Raw genomic sequence first — 15,575 nt, 5'->3', positions numbered from 1 at the left:
TTTCCTCTTCTTTCATCATTTTGGTTGGCTTACGTTATCCTCTTTCCCAGGCTATCCTGTAGAATCGCTCCCATGTGGCAGCTGTGCTCATCAGGTAAAATTTAAAATGATGATCACCTTCAAGATGTATTTCCTGTGATGGAAAAATGGTTATCACATTCAAGATGCTAATAACACCCTCAAAACGCATATTTTTCTGTGATCGCCTATACACTGCACAAGAAATGGATTCTAACATATTTTCAGATTCAGTCTCCATACCCTAGGTTCTCATGTTAATGGGGACTAAGTATGAGTAACAGGCACTTCTCTCGTTGACTGAATAAGGGTAACATGTAATTCTTACCTTGACATCTATGCCTCTATCCTAGCAGAGATTGAACTACAGAAGACCTACATGGCTACATACATGAGCACTTGTACAACAGAAACAAAAGTCACGCTGTGTTAGACCTGGAACTGAGAATATATTACAAGCCGAACAGATTATCGCCGGGGCCAAAGATGGATCCAGCAAACTGCCTAGTGTTCAAGTCTCCACCATCCAAGGCGGACGGGAACCTATCGAGCCACTGGGTGAGGATTGGGCCGTCAGAGTCCACCCATGGCGACGTCATGTCAATTCCATCCAGTGCGATTGGGTCCCCATCCAACTTCTTCCTCGTCTTTGGCTCGGAATGGAGCGTGAGATTGTAGTGCACGTAGGCTTGATCGGCCAAAGCCTCCTTGTCCAGCTTGTTGCGCTTTTCAGAGTGGTTCTGAAGGATTATATCCCAGTCTCTTTGGAACGTCAAGGTGCTGCAAACCTGGCTGGTTATCCTGACAGCGGCTCGTTGCAGTGATGGTGCTGAATCGCCGTATTGTTCCCACCACATCCCTGAGCACAAGAGTCGTCAAATTAAATTGAGAAAACAGATGTGGGAGTCCCTAAAAGATGATAAGTTGCCTCTGAAATATCTTCAATCCAGATAAGTGCATCAAAGGTATATAATCATCAGCTCCAACAAAAAATACGCTAACGGATTGTCCTAATATCTCAAAATGCAGCACCACAAATTAACAACATGTGACATAATATTGACATAAATAGCCAGTAATAGACAGGATGCCCCAGAATAAGCTTACTAGAATGCGTACGTGAATGCACAAAAAGCAATTCAAGAATACTAGAAAGATAGCTGTTCATTCGGGAATATTAGAACAATGTAGTTGACATAAGCCATGACGCATACCTGGGGAGGTATTGTTACGGGCTTCTTTAGCAATGTTAGAACCGAACATCCCTTGCGCCTTGCGGAAAGCATGCAATTGAGAAGTAATATCTTGCCTTAGGTCAGGCGTTGTAAGCACCTTATCAAGAACATGGTAGAACTCCTCCTTGATAAAAGTGAAAAATTTTACTTCTGGATTATACTGGATGCTTGGGTTCAGATAAGCGGCTGCTGAATGAAGAGGTGAATGCAGCTCTGCTTGCCATTTTTGCTCCACTATGTCCAGAAACGACTTACATTTGCCTTCGTCCATTATGTAGTATGTTCTAATAGAGTCTGTCACCTTTGTCATAGACTCATATATGTAACCAATGGCAGCTTTGCCTCCTGAAACATCCCTCATGACCCTCAACAAAGGTTCAGAAACAGCAGCTATCTCTTCAACTGCTCTCCAAAGCTCATCATCATTGAGTATCTCAACACAAGGAATGGACCTACTTGCATATGAAGAAGATGAATATTCAGCGCAATGAAACATTTGCTTCAGCTTTGACCTGTGCCTCAACAAGGATTTCAATGTGAGAAAATCTGATACAGACTTTGTAATCCCTGAGCAGACAAGCTCTTGCCCTGCCATGGACTTTCTCATAAAATCAAGAACCCACTTATTGTTGTAGATAAATCGTGTTATGGTTTGTGCTTGGCAAATGCATTGGTTCACCCAATCAATCTTGGAGAAGTCATCCAACATTGAGTTAATGCAGAAAGATGCACATGGGGACCAAAAGATGCTGTTGTAGTTTTGCATGATTAGCTTATCTATGCTGCCGTAGTTTATATTCCTGTCAGCAATTATCTGAACAACATTCTCTGGGCCTACTTCTCGAATCACCTCATCAAAGAGATCGTACAACCCTCTGTGAGTTTTGAAGTGTGGAGAGGCATCCACTGTTTTGAGGAAGAATGTCCCTAGAGGAGACGACACAGAAAAGTTGATTAAGGCTTTCAATTTGTTATCAGTCCATGAATCAGCCAATATAGTGCAACCTGTTGTCACCCAATCCTTTTCAATCTCTTTAGTTTTCTGCAAAATCTCTGACTTGAGCTTGTGCAACCACTTGTCCTTCAGAACCTCTGCTGACGGCCCTCGGAACCCCACACCACCAAGTACCTCCAGCATATGCTGGTATGAAACTGAGTCTGCTATACTATAGTCCAACTTATTCTCGAAAAAGAACTCAGCTATGCATCGTTCAGCCTCCAATTCTGAAGCAGCGCGTGACTTGTTAGCAGCACCGGATAGTTTTGGTACCGGAGTCGACACTTCCAGAGCAAGAAGGTGACTCTGTTCAGCAGCAAGAGCAGCAGCTGGAGAGTTTGCCAGCCCTGGAGAAGTAGATTGAGCCAGAACCTCCTGTGTTCGTTTCGGGGGTACCGACAATTCCGCTACCCGCTGCCTCTTGAGAAGCTGGAACTCCTTGTACTCTTCCTTTGCCGATATGATAGCCTTCACCTTCTCAATGACGTCTTCCTTCACCTTGGTGCAAGGGTTAACCCCTTTGCTGGGAATTTGAGACAGATGGAACTTGAGCCGGCTGATGCCACCATTGAGAACCTTGTGGCAGAACCTGCAACGGACTTTGTTCCCATCCAGCTTGTCGCAGTACTCCCAGCAGGCATCTCTCTCGCGCACTGGATGGGTAGACGGTGAATAAGCAGAACAGAAATGCAGAGTTAAAGATGGTGCAATCGGTGCAGGGAAATTACTTTATGGTGCAGCAGCAGGACTTGAAGCTGATACCTGGAAATAAAAGAAATGTATTAATTTCCTAAAATAGAAAATGCTGCTTATGATGAAATGCGAGCATCTAATTGAATGATGTTTAATTCGGAACTGAAGCCAAAGGTAAAGAAATAGGGAAAGCTGAGCTCATGAACCGTGTTGGTAGCAGCATATCAAAGTGTTACTGTACTCCATTGAGATCTCTACTCCATTGCCAGTTAGATTCATTGCTGAGCTCATGAACCGTCTTGGTAGCAGCATATCAACATATCATGCTTTGAGCGTTTGGTTCATGTTCTCGATACTAGTGGGTTGGGGTTATTGTACAGCACCAGAGCATTTGGCAACCTTAGTAAAGTGGGAGATAAAAGTAGATAACTTCAGAAATGAGGCTCCGCTTCTGCTCCCGAACTAATCATAAGTCCGTACCCCGCAAGTCGGCCCTGCGGAACAGCGAAAGAGCGCGCCGATTGACTCGTCCCCATTCGTTTGAAATCAACCCAGCTTCCTCCCCCAAATAGCGCCCGAGTTCCTGCTCCCAATCGCGACGAGCACGAAAAGCCTCAGCCCAGCTGTGCTAAGCATCCGATCTGAACCCCATGAATGATCCACTGGATCGCACAAGCTATTACCCCTCTAATAGTTCGCGAGAAGCAGTCGAGCTGCCGGAACAGCGCGAGATCTGGAAGGTTTGGAGCTCTAGAAATCGCGGGAGGAGAGAGAGAGGAGGTGCTGACCTGAGTCCCCACTGAGGTGCGCTGCTCCGCCTCCGCGCTCCCGGCCCGAGAGTTTATTTCGGGGGACGAGGGGAGGGGACGGAATATTTCTTCTTCTCTTCTCCCCGATTTATCGCCAAGCTTCGGTGGGTGGTGGCCGCCGCCGCTGCGAGCGGAGTCGTGGGAGGAGGAGATGTGGGCGCTTGCGCGAGATGACACGAGAGATGATGGTGGCTTTGCTTGACCCCTCTGCAACTGCGAGCGAGAGAGAAGTCTTTGTCTCGTGTGGAAAAAAGATTTGAGGGGAAAGATTTCGTGAGGCGGGCCCTACCTAACGCTGGGCCTCGTTAGGCCGGCCCGACAATGGGAGGGAGCGTTCGGCCCGCGTGCAAAACAGAGAGAAAAGAGAGCTGCTTTTCATTAATCGTCGTCGACTCGTCGGCTAGTTCCTCGCATCCTCTGCTGCTCGCCTCCTCCTACTTCCTTGCTCACCCGATCGTGGGATCAGATCAGGAGGAAGGGGAAGACCTGCTCACCAGATCGTGGGATCAGATCAGGAGGAAGGGGAAGACGAGGCAATCTAGCTGGACGAGCGCATGGTGTTCGATAAAATGCCTCGTAGACTCGTCGCGAGGGCGCGTTCTGGGGCCAAGTCGTTGACTTGATAACAACTCAGCCGGCGTCGACAAGGCAACAGGTACTGCCGGTCTCTTCACGTCAGTCGTGTGTACTAGTATTTGTTTGACTCAGTCAGTGCGAAACTGATGTTGACTGCGAACCAATATAGCATGGACTCTTTGTATGTATGCAATGATGGGAGTAGTAAAATATAAGCATGGATCTCAATTTATCATGGGCCAATAAGACTTGTGAGTTGGGATCGCCTCATGATAGAATATAACCCAAATGCCACTGTCAAGTGCCTACCATGCTTGACCTAAAAAACTAGTCAATGACAATTTGACTATGGGCACTCTTGCCTCTTAAAAGCAGAGCCTTTCCTTTCCTTGCATACATCGATTTATTCAGGAGGGATTCAGCACATGCATTAGCTGGCAAGAAGTGTCTCCAGGAATGGAGAAGGCAAGGAATTGGAGGTTCTTGTTCCCATCTTCTTTTGTTTTTGTGATTCCCTCCCTACTCAGCATTACATATCCTTGCTGCAAATTCACGTATGCAATAGACACCCTTCTTCCAGGACAATTCCTGAATGGTTACCAGAGCCTAGTGTCGAAAAACGGTGTTTTCATGTTGGGTTACAAGTGCCCTTCTCCATATGGTCCGTACTGTGGTTTGGGTATCTGGTTTGCTAACTCATCAGGATGTGATCGTGATTATTTACCTTTTTGGCAACCTGCTAATCAGGAACGTTATTCCCCAGATTATAATCTCTCATTCTCAGAGGATGGCATAGTAAGAGACCAAGTGAACAGTTCCATTGTGATTTGGCAGAGTTTTGATGAACCATACCAATTGAATATACTACTGGGAGGAAGCCTGGGATTAAATACAATCACCAATGAAAAAGTCACCCTTATTAGTTTTTCTAATTGGTTTGGCGTTCCGTTTATGCATTATGCTCTGGCATTGGATACAACTAGAAGGCGAGGTTTTACCATTCAACGTGATGGTGAATTGATATTTGCCAGTACTTTTCCTAGATGGATGGACATTCGTGAAGATGGAGACTATGGGCTAACATTCAATGACATGCGTACATACATACAGTTAGATAGTTCTGGGGTAGTTAGATTGACTAAACGAGGGGAATGCAACTCTACTTTATGGTCTGCTCCAGAAACTGTATGCGACCTTGATTCATACTGTGGACCATACAGCCTCTGCACAATGTCTGGCTCCTGCAAATGTCCCGCTGGTTTTGATACACCGTTCATGGAAGGATGGACTGCTGTAGGTTGTCCAAGAGAGGTTCATCTTAATGGTGAAAGCACTGCTGCACAACCAGAAAAGGTATTTTATCCAATAGATGGCATCCACAGATATCCTCGGGATGCTTTGGTGTCAGAAACTACAACCATGAGTCGGTGTGAATCGTCTTGCTTAAGGAACTGTGCTTGTACCGCCTTTGCTTACAATAAAAGTTGCTTACATTGGTTCGGGGAGCTGTGGAATACAGTAGTGCTTGACTCTGGTTCAAACGGTGATCGTATGTACATACGTATAGCAACGGAGCAACAAGCATGTTCTAGAGCTTCTTCTCTGTTTTCTTTCAAGAAAAAAGTGGTTTTTGTATCAGTGATTGGTGCGTTAGCCCTCATTGCTATTGGTCTGATTTTTTTGTGGCGATGCAGAAGAAAGCTATTTGAGACAAGAAGGGTGAATGGTGATGGAAGTCTCATGATCTTCTCGTTTGTTCAAATAAAGGACTCAACTAAAGGTTTCTCTGAAAAACTCGGAGAAGGAGGGTTTGGTTGTGTCTTCAGAGCAACGTTGCCAGGTTGTGCTGTGGTGGCTGTCAAGAAGCTAAAAGGCCTCAGACAGGAAGAGAAACAATTTCAAGCAGAGGTGCAGACCATAGGTATGATTCAGCACATCAATATTGTTCGTCTGCTTGGGTTTTGCGCTGAAGGTAGCAGAAGGTTCCTGGTGTATGAATATATGGCAAATGGTTCTTTGAGCGACTACCTGTTTTCCAAGGGTTCCTCTAAGTTAAGCTGGGAGCTGCGGTACTCGATTGCACTTGGAGTCGCACGCGGCCTGGCTTATCTGCATGAGGGATGCAAGGATTGTATTTTACACTGTGACATAAAGCCGGATAATGTGCTTCTTGATGCAGAAGTCTGTCCTAAGATTGCCGATTTTGGCATGGCAAAGCTTCTTGGTCGAGACTTCAGCAGGGCACTGACAACAATGCGAGGCACCATCGGATACCTTGCACCGGAGTGGATCTCAGGGGTACCAATCACACATAAGGCTGATGTCTACAGCTATGGGATGGTGCTTCTTGAGATCATATCAGGGCGAAGGAATTCAGAGAAAATTAAGGAGGGGAAGTATACTTACTTTCCAACCTATGCTGCAGTTAAGTTGAACGAAGGAGATAATGTCATGTGCCTGCTGGATGGTGGCCTGGAGGGCAATGCTGATGCAGAGCAGGTGAACAGAGCCTGCAGAGTCGCCTGCTGGTGCATTCAGGATGCTGAAGATCACAGGCCGGTGATGGGGCAAGTTGTTCGCATGCTAGAAGGTGTCATGGACGTCGAAGTCCCTCCTGTCCCGTGGTTACTGCAAAAGTATATTGGCATAACGGATTCCACCTCTGCAGATTTGGGCAGTTTCTGAAGCCTCCTGTTTGTTAGTCCGATCGATGTGATCCCTTTCTTCTCTGTTGTTTCTGAACTCCATGAAACATTGTGTACTGCAGTATTGAGCGATGTGTAGAGTCTATGCTTTTGTGTTGAGGGTCTCTGAGTTCATCTCCTTAGACCTGTAGAGAAAACTTTGTGTATTTTGTGTTCTGCATCTTAAGTATGTATGTGCTAAGTGAATCTGGGTAATCTGAACCAGAAGAAGTAGATGACTTGTTCTAAGATTTTGCAAGTATCCGTAGATGCAGACATGCAGTGCAGTGAAGCGCGAGGATCCCAAGGATTTTTCCACGTAACGTGGGCGTTTTTGAAATACGGCCCAATAGTGACTCTGGTTTTTTTACTGCCTCCTTTCGGTTTCTTTGTTTCCCCCCTTCTGCTCGTTTTCTTGTTCTGCCTGAGACTCTTTTTAGTGTCTCCTGTAACTGTTTTGGCTTTAATAATCCCAATAGGCCACAGGGCAAATGTCTCTAATTATGAGAACACGGCCCAACTCATCATACATCGAACATCGCCTGTCACCTGTCTGCTCCGCAGCGCAGGCAACCTCCGACGTGGACGTGGGACGGTGGTGCACGGGGGCGGCTGAACGAAAGCAAAGCAAGGTGCTCGACACCCGGTGATCGCGTTCGGTGGCGTCCAGACAGTTCCCCCGAACCGCAATGGCGTTGGGGTTACCTTTGAAATTGCGTGGAGACGCGGAACACGGAAGTGGCATCATGCTTTCACGTGTTGGCAACACCCAGTGCATCCTCGCGTGAACCCTCCAGCCGCCTGCCAGTGTTTCCATCCACAGCGAGATGTGGACGCTGCACCAAGACAGGGACGAACAGGGCAATGTGATAGGGAAGTCCATTGATTCTCAGGTCGTAGCCAAAACCGATGGCTGGAGCAGGCAGGAGTGCCGCTGCCAACACACGTCCAGTCCAGTCCAGTACAATCGGTGCGTGCAGCGGAGCGGGAGCGACGACATGGCCAAGCTCCGCCTCTTGGTGTGCGCCGTCTCGCTTCTCCTCGTTCTGGTCTCGTCGCCGGGCCCGGTCCTGGCGTCGACCTCTCCACCCGCTTCAGCCTCGGCGACTCGTACGCGGACACCGGCAACGGCCCCGTCGTCTTCGGCTGGCGCTCCATCGCCAACCCCGTCATGCGCGCGCCCTACGGCTCCACCTTCTTCGGCCGCCCCACCGGCCGCAACTGCGACGGCCGCCTCCCCATCGACTTCCTCGGGGCCAACGACTACCTCCTCTCCTTGGCCGCCAAGAGCGTTGACTTAAGTCAGATCGTTCGTTCCGGGCGTCGTCAGGACCATCTCCATGGCTGTCGAGGTACGCGCTCCATCAACCATGAACCCGTCTGCAAGGACGCCAACGATCGACAAGTAGAAGCATTGATCTGTCAGAGGATGGGATCAAACGAAGCAATGCTGATGGTGATCAGCTGTCTGGGTACGCTCGTAACAGAGGCTGATCCGGCACGGGGCGACGACGCTGGTGGTCCCCGGCGTGATCCCGGTGGGGTGCGCGCCGCCGGTGCTCGTCACGTTCGCCGACCCCGACCCAGCAGGCTACGACCCCCGGACGGGCTGCCTGGAAGCGATCAACGACCTCGCCGCCCACCACAACGCGCTGCTCCAGGACGCCCTGCGCGAGCTCCAGGCCAAGCAGCACCCGGCCGGCGCCGTCACCGTCGTCTACGCCGACTTCTTCGGACCCGTCATCGAGATGGTCACGTCGCCGGCTAAGTTCGGTCAGTACTGGTCCCAGTCCTGCATGCCCAGAAACTTGATGCGACCCTTGACCTTGCAGAGATTAAACGTATGGCGTGGTTGTTGCAGGGTTCGAAGACGATGTTCTTACACTCTGCTGTGGAGGCCCGGGGAGGTTCAACTACAACAAGAAGGTTTTCTGCGGCGATCCGGGGGCGATCAGGTGCAGGGATCCATCTGCCCGGCTGTTCTGGGACGGCGTCCACCTGACGGAGGCCGCCTACCGGTACATCGCCGCCGGCTGGCTGAACAGCATAGAGTCGCCGGCGGGAAGCAGTGCCGGTGCTGGTACCAACGGGACGACGGCTCCAACTGCAACCTTGGAGTTCCCGTGCTAAAATTAACGAGCGTTGAAAGCAACCGAAAGCATAAAGCTAAGGCATGAATGGCGAGTGATAGAGAGTGACTCCGAATGTAAGGAAGTTCATGGCTGCATTGGTGCCCCTTGGCTTGTTGCTTTGATTGAGTCACCAGATCTAAGTCTGGGACGACAATATGGAAAGTTGAGGGATTGAGGCAATGCTTGTGATGGAGAAACGTTTCTTTTTTCAAGAAAAAAAATGAACTCTTCAAATTGTTCCGTGTTTAAAAACTGGCAGTGAAACAAAACCTGGCCCTGGCTCGACGACTTAGCTGCCTGTTAGGTTATTGGACTGGGCTTGGGTGGACATTCTGCCCGAAACGAGCTTGGCTTTTATTTGGTCCATCCAAATTTGGCTCCGCTCAACAAATGCTAGGTGCTAGCATATCCTCATTTCACCAAAGCTGATTAGAGCAAAATAACTGTATACGGACTCTCAATATAGCACAGTAAAGGCGGCCTCGTTTAGATGCAGCTGTAAAATCTTTTTTTTTTTAGGTCACCGGGAGGGGAGAGAATCCCCATCTGAATTTTCATTTCATCCGGCCCTGAAGTGGCCCATCAGAATGTTTCAATACATTTTACAACATCAGTGTCCCTTGCAGCGACGCGAAAAATCTTTGAAATTGAATTGTGGCGCACGGCAAGCGCCTGCTCATCTTGGCGACGGTGACAATGAACGGGCAGAATGGCGTCAACGGACGCTAAATAAACTGGAATGTGTTTGGTGGGGTCAGCATAGAGTCGTAGAAAATTCATGCAGAAATATGAATTTTCGTCCACGGGCTTGCTAGCTAGCTTGACCCTAAAGTTGAATTTTCGCTACTAGAACTAAACAAAAGATACAAAATTTTCACTGCTCGAAAACAGTTCAAAAACATGTCACAGAACTTTGTGACCAATAGTATTAATTAGTTTTGTCATCGTGTTAGCTGATGCTGCTCAGCCAGCTTCTGGAGATGTGGCGGTTAGCCGCCTCCGTGAAATGGACGCCGTCCCAGTAGAGGGAGGCAGACGGGCGGCTGCACGTGCTCGCGTTCGCGTCGCCGCAAGGGACGCTGATGTTGTAGTTGTACTTCCCATGCCCCCCGCCGCAACACACCGAGAGAACGTCTTCTCTGAACCCTGCATCACCATCATCATCAGTGTCTGTCAACAGGCTCCAACACCAGATACAGTAGTCGATCTGCGATTGGGACGAGGAAGATAGTGTGCTACGAGCAGGCACACTGACCAAGCTTGCGAGGCGACTCGACCATGTCCATGACGGGGCCGAAGAAATCGGCGTACACGATGCTGACGCCGTGGTGCTTGGCGCGGAGCTCCTTGAGCGACTCCTGCAGCGCCGCGTTGTGGTGCCGCCCTAGCTCGTTGTGCCTCGGCATGCAGCCGGTCTTGGCGTCGTACTCCGCCGGGTCCGGCTCCGGGAACAGGAAGAGAACCGGCGGCGAGCACCCCAGCGGGATGACGCCAGGAACCACCACAGCCTTGGCGCCGTGCGTGATGATCAGCCTCTGCATGCTCCGGATTAGCTAGATGGCCTCAATCGATCTACTAATCAATTGTATCAAAGGTCAGCTAGCAGATTTCTGAACAAGCAAGTACCTCGATGGCCTGACGGATGGTCTGCACGATGGACGGCACGACCACGGACCTGATGCCCTGAAGGCTCATTTTCCCCAAGGCGAAGAGGTAGTCGTTGACCCCGAACTCGCCCACGAAGAAGAGGGATCTGCCCAACAACTCCTCGCACTCTGCTGCATGCACGCACACGCTCGGTCACTTGCGATCCAATCGTTGCTGCGTCGTACGCGTACGTGTACACACGTACCTTGGGTGGTCGTGCGGCACAGGGAGGGCTTCAGGTGCGACTCGAACCAGTCCAGCTGCACGCTCAGGCTGGCGTTCAGAGGGAACTTGCTGGGGGCGGGAAGGATGCCCCGAGAGCGGAAGAACGCGGCGTCCAGCGCGGTGGCGCCGCCGACGGCGAGGCTCGCGCCTCGCCGGAAGCTGCCGCCGCTGCTCGCCGGCGGGGAGCCGAACGGCGGGCCCAGGTAGGGCGGGACGTACGGCAGCCCGAGGGCTTCGGCTGCACACACACACACGTAGTCGTCGTACACACTCCAAACCCATCAGTTCGATATCTACAAATGACTCATCATTTGTGTGGCATTGCGGATTGAGCGGCGGCGCATGGTTACCGATGAAGTCGATGATGAGGCGGCCGTCGCAGTTGCGGCCGGTGGGGCGGCCGAAGAAGGTGCTGCCGTAGGGCGGCCGCGTGACGGGGTCGGGGATGGAGTACCAGGCGAACACGGCGGGGTTGTTGCCGGTGTCGGTGAAGGAGTCGCCGAGGCTGAAGATGGACTCGTAGCGCCGCCGGGCACCGGGGGAGGAGGCGGCCAATGCCGGCGTGGGCTCCCACGGCGAGAGGAGGACGAGCACGACGGCGGCACGCTGCAGGGACCTCATCGGCGTCATCTTCCTCCGCCCGCGGCAGATGGACGAAGACCCGATCGAGCTGGCCGGGAGCGCGTGTGAGGTGTCAGTGTCACTGCTTCTTGATCTGGAGCTGCGAGCGCTCCGGCCGGCGGCACAACGCGAAGATGACTTGGAACGGTGCATGCATGGCAGCCGTATCGCGATCCCGGAAAGAAGATACCAATTGAACCTTTTTCAAGCCTGCTATTTATAGTATGGCTCCTAGATAGTGGAGTAAATATCACTTGCCTTGTTTAATTCTTTACGTGTAAACTTTTTGAAGCATTTGATCACATATTTGAAGTAGTAAATTTTTCTATTACTAATTGGAGGCGGCTAATTTACGGCCAACCGTAAAAACATCCTTCTGTAGGGCCACACTATTTTTGGAAAGAAAACAAAACTGCATGCATCCTCTTTTCTCGCTTCCACACTTCCTTTGCTTTTGGCGTCAACCAACTTTGGTTGCACGGATCCCCAAAGCAGAAAAACCTTTAGGCACCCATTTTCTCATCCCCTTGCGTGCTCTAAATTGCCCAGAAGCATCGGCACATCATAAACATAAATCAATTCACTATCTAGCAAATTTGATATTTTTTCACCCAAGCAATTCAGAATCAACATAAAAGCATTAATCAGGCATCACCCAAGCAATTCAGCTGCAACGTTGTCTATTTATGTGCCTACAATTTTTCATTGCAGAACTATCTGAATCAATACTTCAATGTATTCAAATGTACTCTCCAACTGCTAAATATATTTGCTTCTAATTACCCAAAGTGCCTTCAAATATGCATTCATGTTCAATACTCTGGTAACCTGCAATGTAATGACAAAAAAAACAAAAATTAGAGAACATTTAACTATGTAAGTAATGGAGGTCAAAAAAATCCTAATTAGTAGGCTGAAGTGTTTTCTTAACATTGCTGGTAGTTCTATGTCAACTATTTAATGAAGGAAACCAATAAGAAAATGAATTATGAGGTTTTCAAACAAAATTGTTTGATGAAGTGTACTGTTATGCCTAGATAGAACAACATTATTGCTTATTGGAAACCATTATTATTGCCTCTATAGAATAATTTTGTTGGGAACCAATAGTACCACCTATATAAAATAGCATGATTGCATATTTCCTCCTATATTATTGCCTAATTTAGAGCCAAGTTGTCGTCTAAAGAAAAATGGAATAGAAAGATATTCATTGTTGTTCAACTGCTCTAAACAAAGTCAAAATGCAGCTCCCTGCATCTACAGAAAAATACCAGTAAAAGCTAATTGCCAGGTCAAATGAGATGAATAAAAAGCACATGAGCTAAAATTCAATCTACTGGATAAACTAAACAACTAGGCCAAAAGCAAGCAACCATGATTAAACAATGTAACCAGCAGTTGCATCACTATATTATGAAAATTACATCCGAAACCTTGCTAGATTGCTGAGCAGCTTACCTGCCCATGCTGATCACAAACGCTGCTGCTGTTGGTGCAGTGGCAAAACAACTGCTACCGCCGCCAGCCCGCCACTGCTGTACCGACCCAATCAAAGAAGATGTGGTGAGCTCATGTTATCCCTATCATCATGAAGCAGAGAAAGAGAAACTACATCAAAATGAAGACAATCCCAATCGAGCAGAACAATATCAAAGAGGGAGCATTTCTCAGAAGCTGGAACTTTTTTCTTAGAAATCCAGGTGCCTTTGAGGCTGAAGCCTTTTCTTAGGAAGCAGTGGGTATACAAGTAGGTTTAGTGGTTGATGCTGGAAACTTTGCCTGGCTAATAGTAATAATTTGCCTAAGTACATTGTTTTGCCTAGGTGAGAATAATACTTTTCCTAACCAAGAATAACAATGTGCCTAAACTAAAGCAAACAAAAAACAATAGTAGCTTTGAAGTACTGTCACAGTTGACAAGGGTAAACTAGTGAAAAAATACGATTGGTGAATATGATGCTGACTTGCATCATGTGCGAGTCCTATGTCCACCGCTCCACCCTCCGTTTCAAATGGTATACTGCTTTAGCTACTCATGCTATGCATGATATTTCCTAAAAAAGCATTTTCTCAATCCCTATAAACATTTGGGGGGGAAATTTAGAACAGCTTGTAAAGATAAACTGCTGCTAAAAGTGCTATACTACCAAGCTATCAACTTCTAAAAAAATGCTAGACTATCATATAAACTGAATATATAGTATACTAACAATATGAACCCAAGATAACTTCCTCCCTCCCGCATCCGGCCCCCTCCCCGGTCCCGCCTCCCCTACGTCCCCGTTTCCTCCCCTGCTAATTTGCCCAGAAGTCTCCGCCATTGCCTCTTGACAAGGGGAACGAACAAGTAAAAAACTACCGGATTCCCCAGCCCTGCCGCCGCATGACAAGATGACTGCGACAAGAAGCAAGATTGCTCAGCCAGATACGATGAACATCAAAGATATTGTGAGAATAGGGGCAACACAACTAACGGTACATATGCAAAAATATTAGAAAAAAGGAATTTACAAGATGTTTTCCTGGAAGCAATTGTCTTGGGTTCATGGTTCCAGCGAGAAAAGATCTGAGCGAAATTTTGGGGGCACATCCACCATCTCACTTTTGCTGTATGTACAAAAATTGCTTGGGCATGAGCTAGTCTGCTTGATGCTAATCTGCTACTCCTTGTCTATGTGGTGTGTTTTTGCTGCTGGTGGTACATTTTCAGCAAAAGGAAAAATGTTTTCTAGTTTTTGATATAATTGCATACTGGAATGTTCTGAAAATGCTTCTAGTATTTAATGTATTTGCCAACTGGAAAGTACTAAAATGCTTCTAGTAATTGATATAATTGCCTATAGGAAAGTACTAAAAATGCTTCTACTATTAGACAAAAATACCTATTGCAAAGTACAAAAATGCTAAACCGAACTGAATAATTTGCTTGTTAATTTAGTATAAGTTGCCTACGAATAAGAGTGGAGACACCATAGAAACCATAGTAGGAGGAGGAGGACGACGACGACGATGACGGGTGAGGGGAGATAGAGGAGGAGGAGCATAGGAGGCCTCACCTTGCCGACGTAGTGGCTGTGGATCTGGAGCACTTGAGACCGAGCTTGGAGACAGCTGGGGAGCGCGTGAGGAGGTGGGGGCAGTGCTTCATCATCAGGGGAGCGCCCCCTCCCCCCGGCGTCGAGCGTGAGGCGGAGCGCGGGGGCACCCCGCCGCCGGCCACCGTCCACCATTCGTCCTGGGCCTCATCGTACCGCTTCAGGAGCCACTACCCGTACTCCGCCACGATGTACATCCGCCCGCCGGCGATGGCGCACGAACCCGTCCAACCCCTCCTGTGCACCGCGCGCGCCATCTCGCGCCACGAATCGGCCGCCCCTTCGGTGATGTATAGCTTCCCGCCCGTCGACGCGGCGCCGTATCGCGCCACCACCGCGCGGCCAGGAGGCACCGCCCGGCCTCCGGGTCGAACACCTCCACCTCGCCGTCCTCCCCGGCCGCCACCACGCGCCTGCCCACCTCCCCGGCCCCCGCGGGCATCCGCATCGCCGCCGCCGCCTCCCACCCGTTCCGTGCGGCTCTGTACACCGCCACGCTCCGCACGGCTTGGTCGCCGCCCTCCTCCACACCCCCAATCACGTAGATCTCACCGCGCCGTGGGAGCCCGACCACCGCGAACGAGCCGGGCATGGCGCCGCCGGGCGCCTGGCACTGGTGGCAGCAGAAGCCACCTCCGGGAGAACGGGTCGAGCGCCTGGCACTGGACGCGCCGCGATGACAAGGGGCACTGGTCCATAGGGTGGCGGTGGCGGCGGATCTGCCGAGTCTGGGGAGGGGAATAGGGGAGCATGTGTGGGTGGGCGCGATTAAATGTTTTTTTATGCAGCGATTAATCATTTTGTTGGGTGGTAAATGCTTTGTGGGGTGGTGGACGGGCG

At 49.4% G+C, this 15,575-nt stretch overlaps 4 protein-coding genes across 8 annotated transcripts; 2 read left to right on the top strand and 2 right to left on the bottom strand.

The window, feature by feature from the left end:
* Positions 1–225: 225 nt before the first annotated feature.
* LOC120674095 lies at positions 226–3,956 on the bottom strand. Of its 4 annotated transcripts, none has more exons than XM_039955206.1 (4): positions 3,732–3,956; positions 2,979–3,012; positions 1,233–2,903; positions 226–877 (listed from the first exon to the last, which is right to left on the bottom strand). In XM_039955206.1, coding segments are annotated over exons 2-4 (2,079 nt in total). In that variant the 5' UTR covers positions 2,980–3,012; positions 3,732–3,956; the 3' UTR covers positions 226–470. The 4 variants fall into 4 exon arrangements, with proteins under 4 accessions (XP_039811140.1, XP_039811144.1, XP_039811142.1 ...); XM_039955210.1 differs by having other exon boundaries at positions 228–877; positions 2,979–3,015; positions 3,730–3,907; XM_039955208.1 differs by lacking the exon at positions 3,732–3,956 and adding an exon at positions 3,150–3,712 and having other exon boundaries at positions 228–877.
* Positions 3,957–4,009: 53 nt separating this feature from the next.
* On the top strand, positions 4,010–7,200 carry LOC120674094 (G-type lectin S-receptor-like serine/threonine-protein kinase At2g19130). 2 transcript variants are annotated; one of them, XM_039955204.1, is made up of 2 exons: positions 4,010–4,407; positions 5,092–7,200. In XM_039955204.1, the coding sequence occupies exon 2, from the start codon at positions 5,280–5,282 to the stop codon at positions 7,011–7,013; it is 1,734 nt and encodes a 577-aa protein (XP_039811138.1). In that variant the 5' UTR covers positions 4,010–4,407; positions 5,092–5,279; the 3' UTR covers positions 7,014–7,200. The 2 variants fall into 2 exon arrangements, with proteins under 2 accessions (XP_039811138.1, XP_039811139.1); XM_039955205.1 differs by having other exon boundaries at positions 6,023–7,167.
* A 501-nt stretch (positions 7,201–7,701) lies between these two features.
* On the top strand, positions 7,702–9,333 carry LOC120672845 (GDSL esterase/lipase At5g45910-like). Its single transcript, XM_039953454.1, has 4 exons — positions 7,702–7,770; positions 7,935–8,321; positions 8,500–8,785; positions 8,874–9,333. Exons 1-4 carry the CDS (start codon positions 7,702–7,704, stop codon positions 9,140–9,142), a joined length of 1,011 nt encoding a protein of 336 aa, XP_039809388.1. The 3' UTR covers positions 9,143–9,333.
* A 760-nt stretch (positions 9,334–10,093) lies between these two features.
* Positions 10,094–11,637, bottom strand: LOC120672844 (GDSL esterase/lipase At5g45910-like). Its single transcript, XM_039953453.1, has 5 exons — positions 11,367–11,637; positions 10,997–11,254; positions 10,771–10,919; positions 10,400–10,679; positions 10,094–10,290 (listed from the first exon to the last, which is right to left on the bottom strand). The coding sequence occupies exons 1-5, from the start codon at positions 11,635–11,637 to the stop codon at positions 10,094–10,096; spliced, it is 1,155 nt and encodes a 384-aa protein (XP_039809387.1).
* Positions 11,638–15,575: the final 3,938 nt, after the last annotated feature.

This window comes from Panicum virgatum, chromosome 5N, assembly GCF_016808335.1.
Source record: "Panicum virgatum strain AP13 chromosome 5N, P.virgatum_v5, whole genome shotgun sequence".
Classification (NCBI taxonomy): domain Eukaryota; kingdom Viridiplantae; phylum Streptophyta; class Magnoliopsida; order Poales; family Poaceae; genus Panicum; species Panicum virgatum.
The sequence above is the reverse complement of the archived record's forward strand: the minus strand, read 5'-3'. Positions and strand labels throughout refer to the sequence as shown.

Bases quoted from the DNA above. Each gene is read 5' to 3' on its own strand.
- LOC120674094 (XM_039955204.1), top strand. From the start codon at position 5,280: ATGCATTATGCTCTGGCATTGGATACAACTAGAAGGCGAGGTTTTACC.
- LOC120672845 (XM_039953454.1), top strand. From the start codon at position 7,702: ATGGCGTTGGGGTTACCTTTGAAATTGCGTGGAGACGCGGAACACGGA. The intron at 7,771-7,934 runs GTTGGCAACACC...TGGCTGGAGCAG, and splicing joins GTGGCATCATGCTTTCACGT to GCAGGAGTGCCGCTGCCAAC. The intron at 8,322-8,499 runs GTTCGTTCCGGG...CGCTCGTAACAG, and splicing joins GCGTTGACTTAAGTCAGATC to AGGCTGATCCGGCACGGGGC.
- LOC120674095 (XM_039955206.1), bottom strand. The intron at 878-1,232 runs GTATGCGTCATG...TCTTGTGCTCAG, and splicing joins CCGTAACAATACCTCCCCAG to GGATGTGGTGGGAACAATAC.
- LOC120672844 (XM_039953453.1), bottom strand. From the start codon at position 11,637: ATGAGGTCCCTGCAGCGTGCCGCCGTCGTGCTCGTCCTCCTCTCGCCG. The intron at 10,680-10,770 runs GTACTTGCTTGT...CGGAGCATGCAG, and splicing joins CCATCCGTCAGGCCATCGAG to AGGCTGATCATCACGCACGG. The intron at 10,291-10,399 runs GTCAGTGTGCCT...ATGGTGATGCAG, and splicing joins CGAGTCGCCTCGCAAGCTTG to GGTTCAGAGAAGACGTTCTC.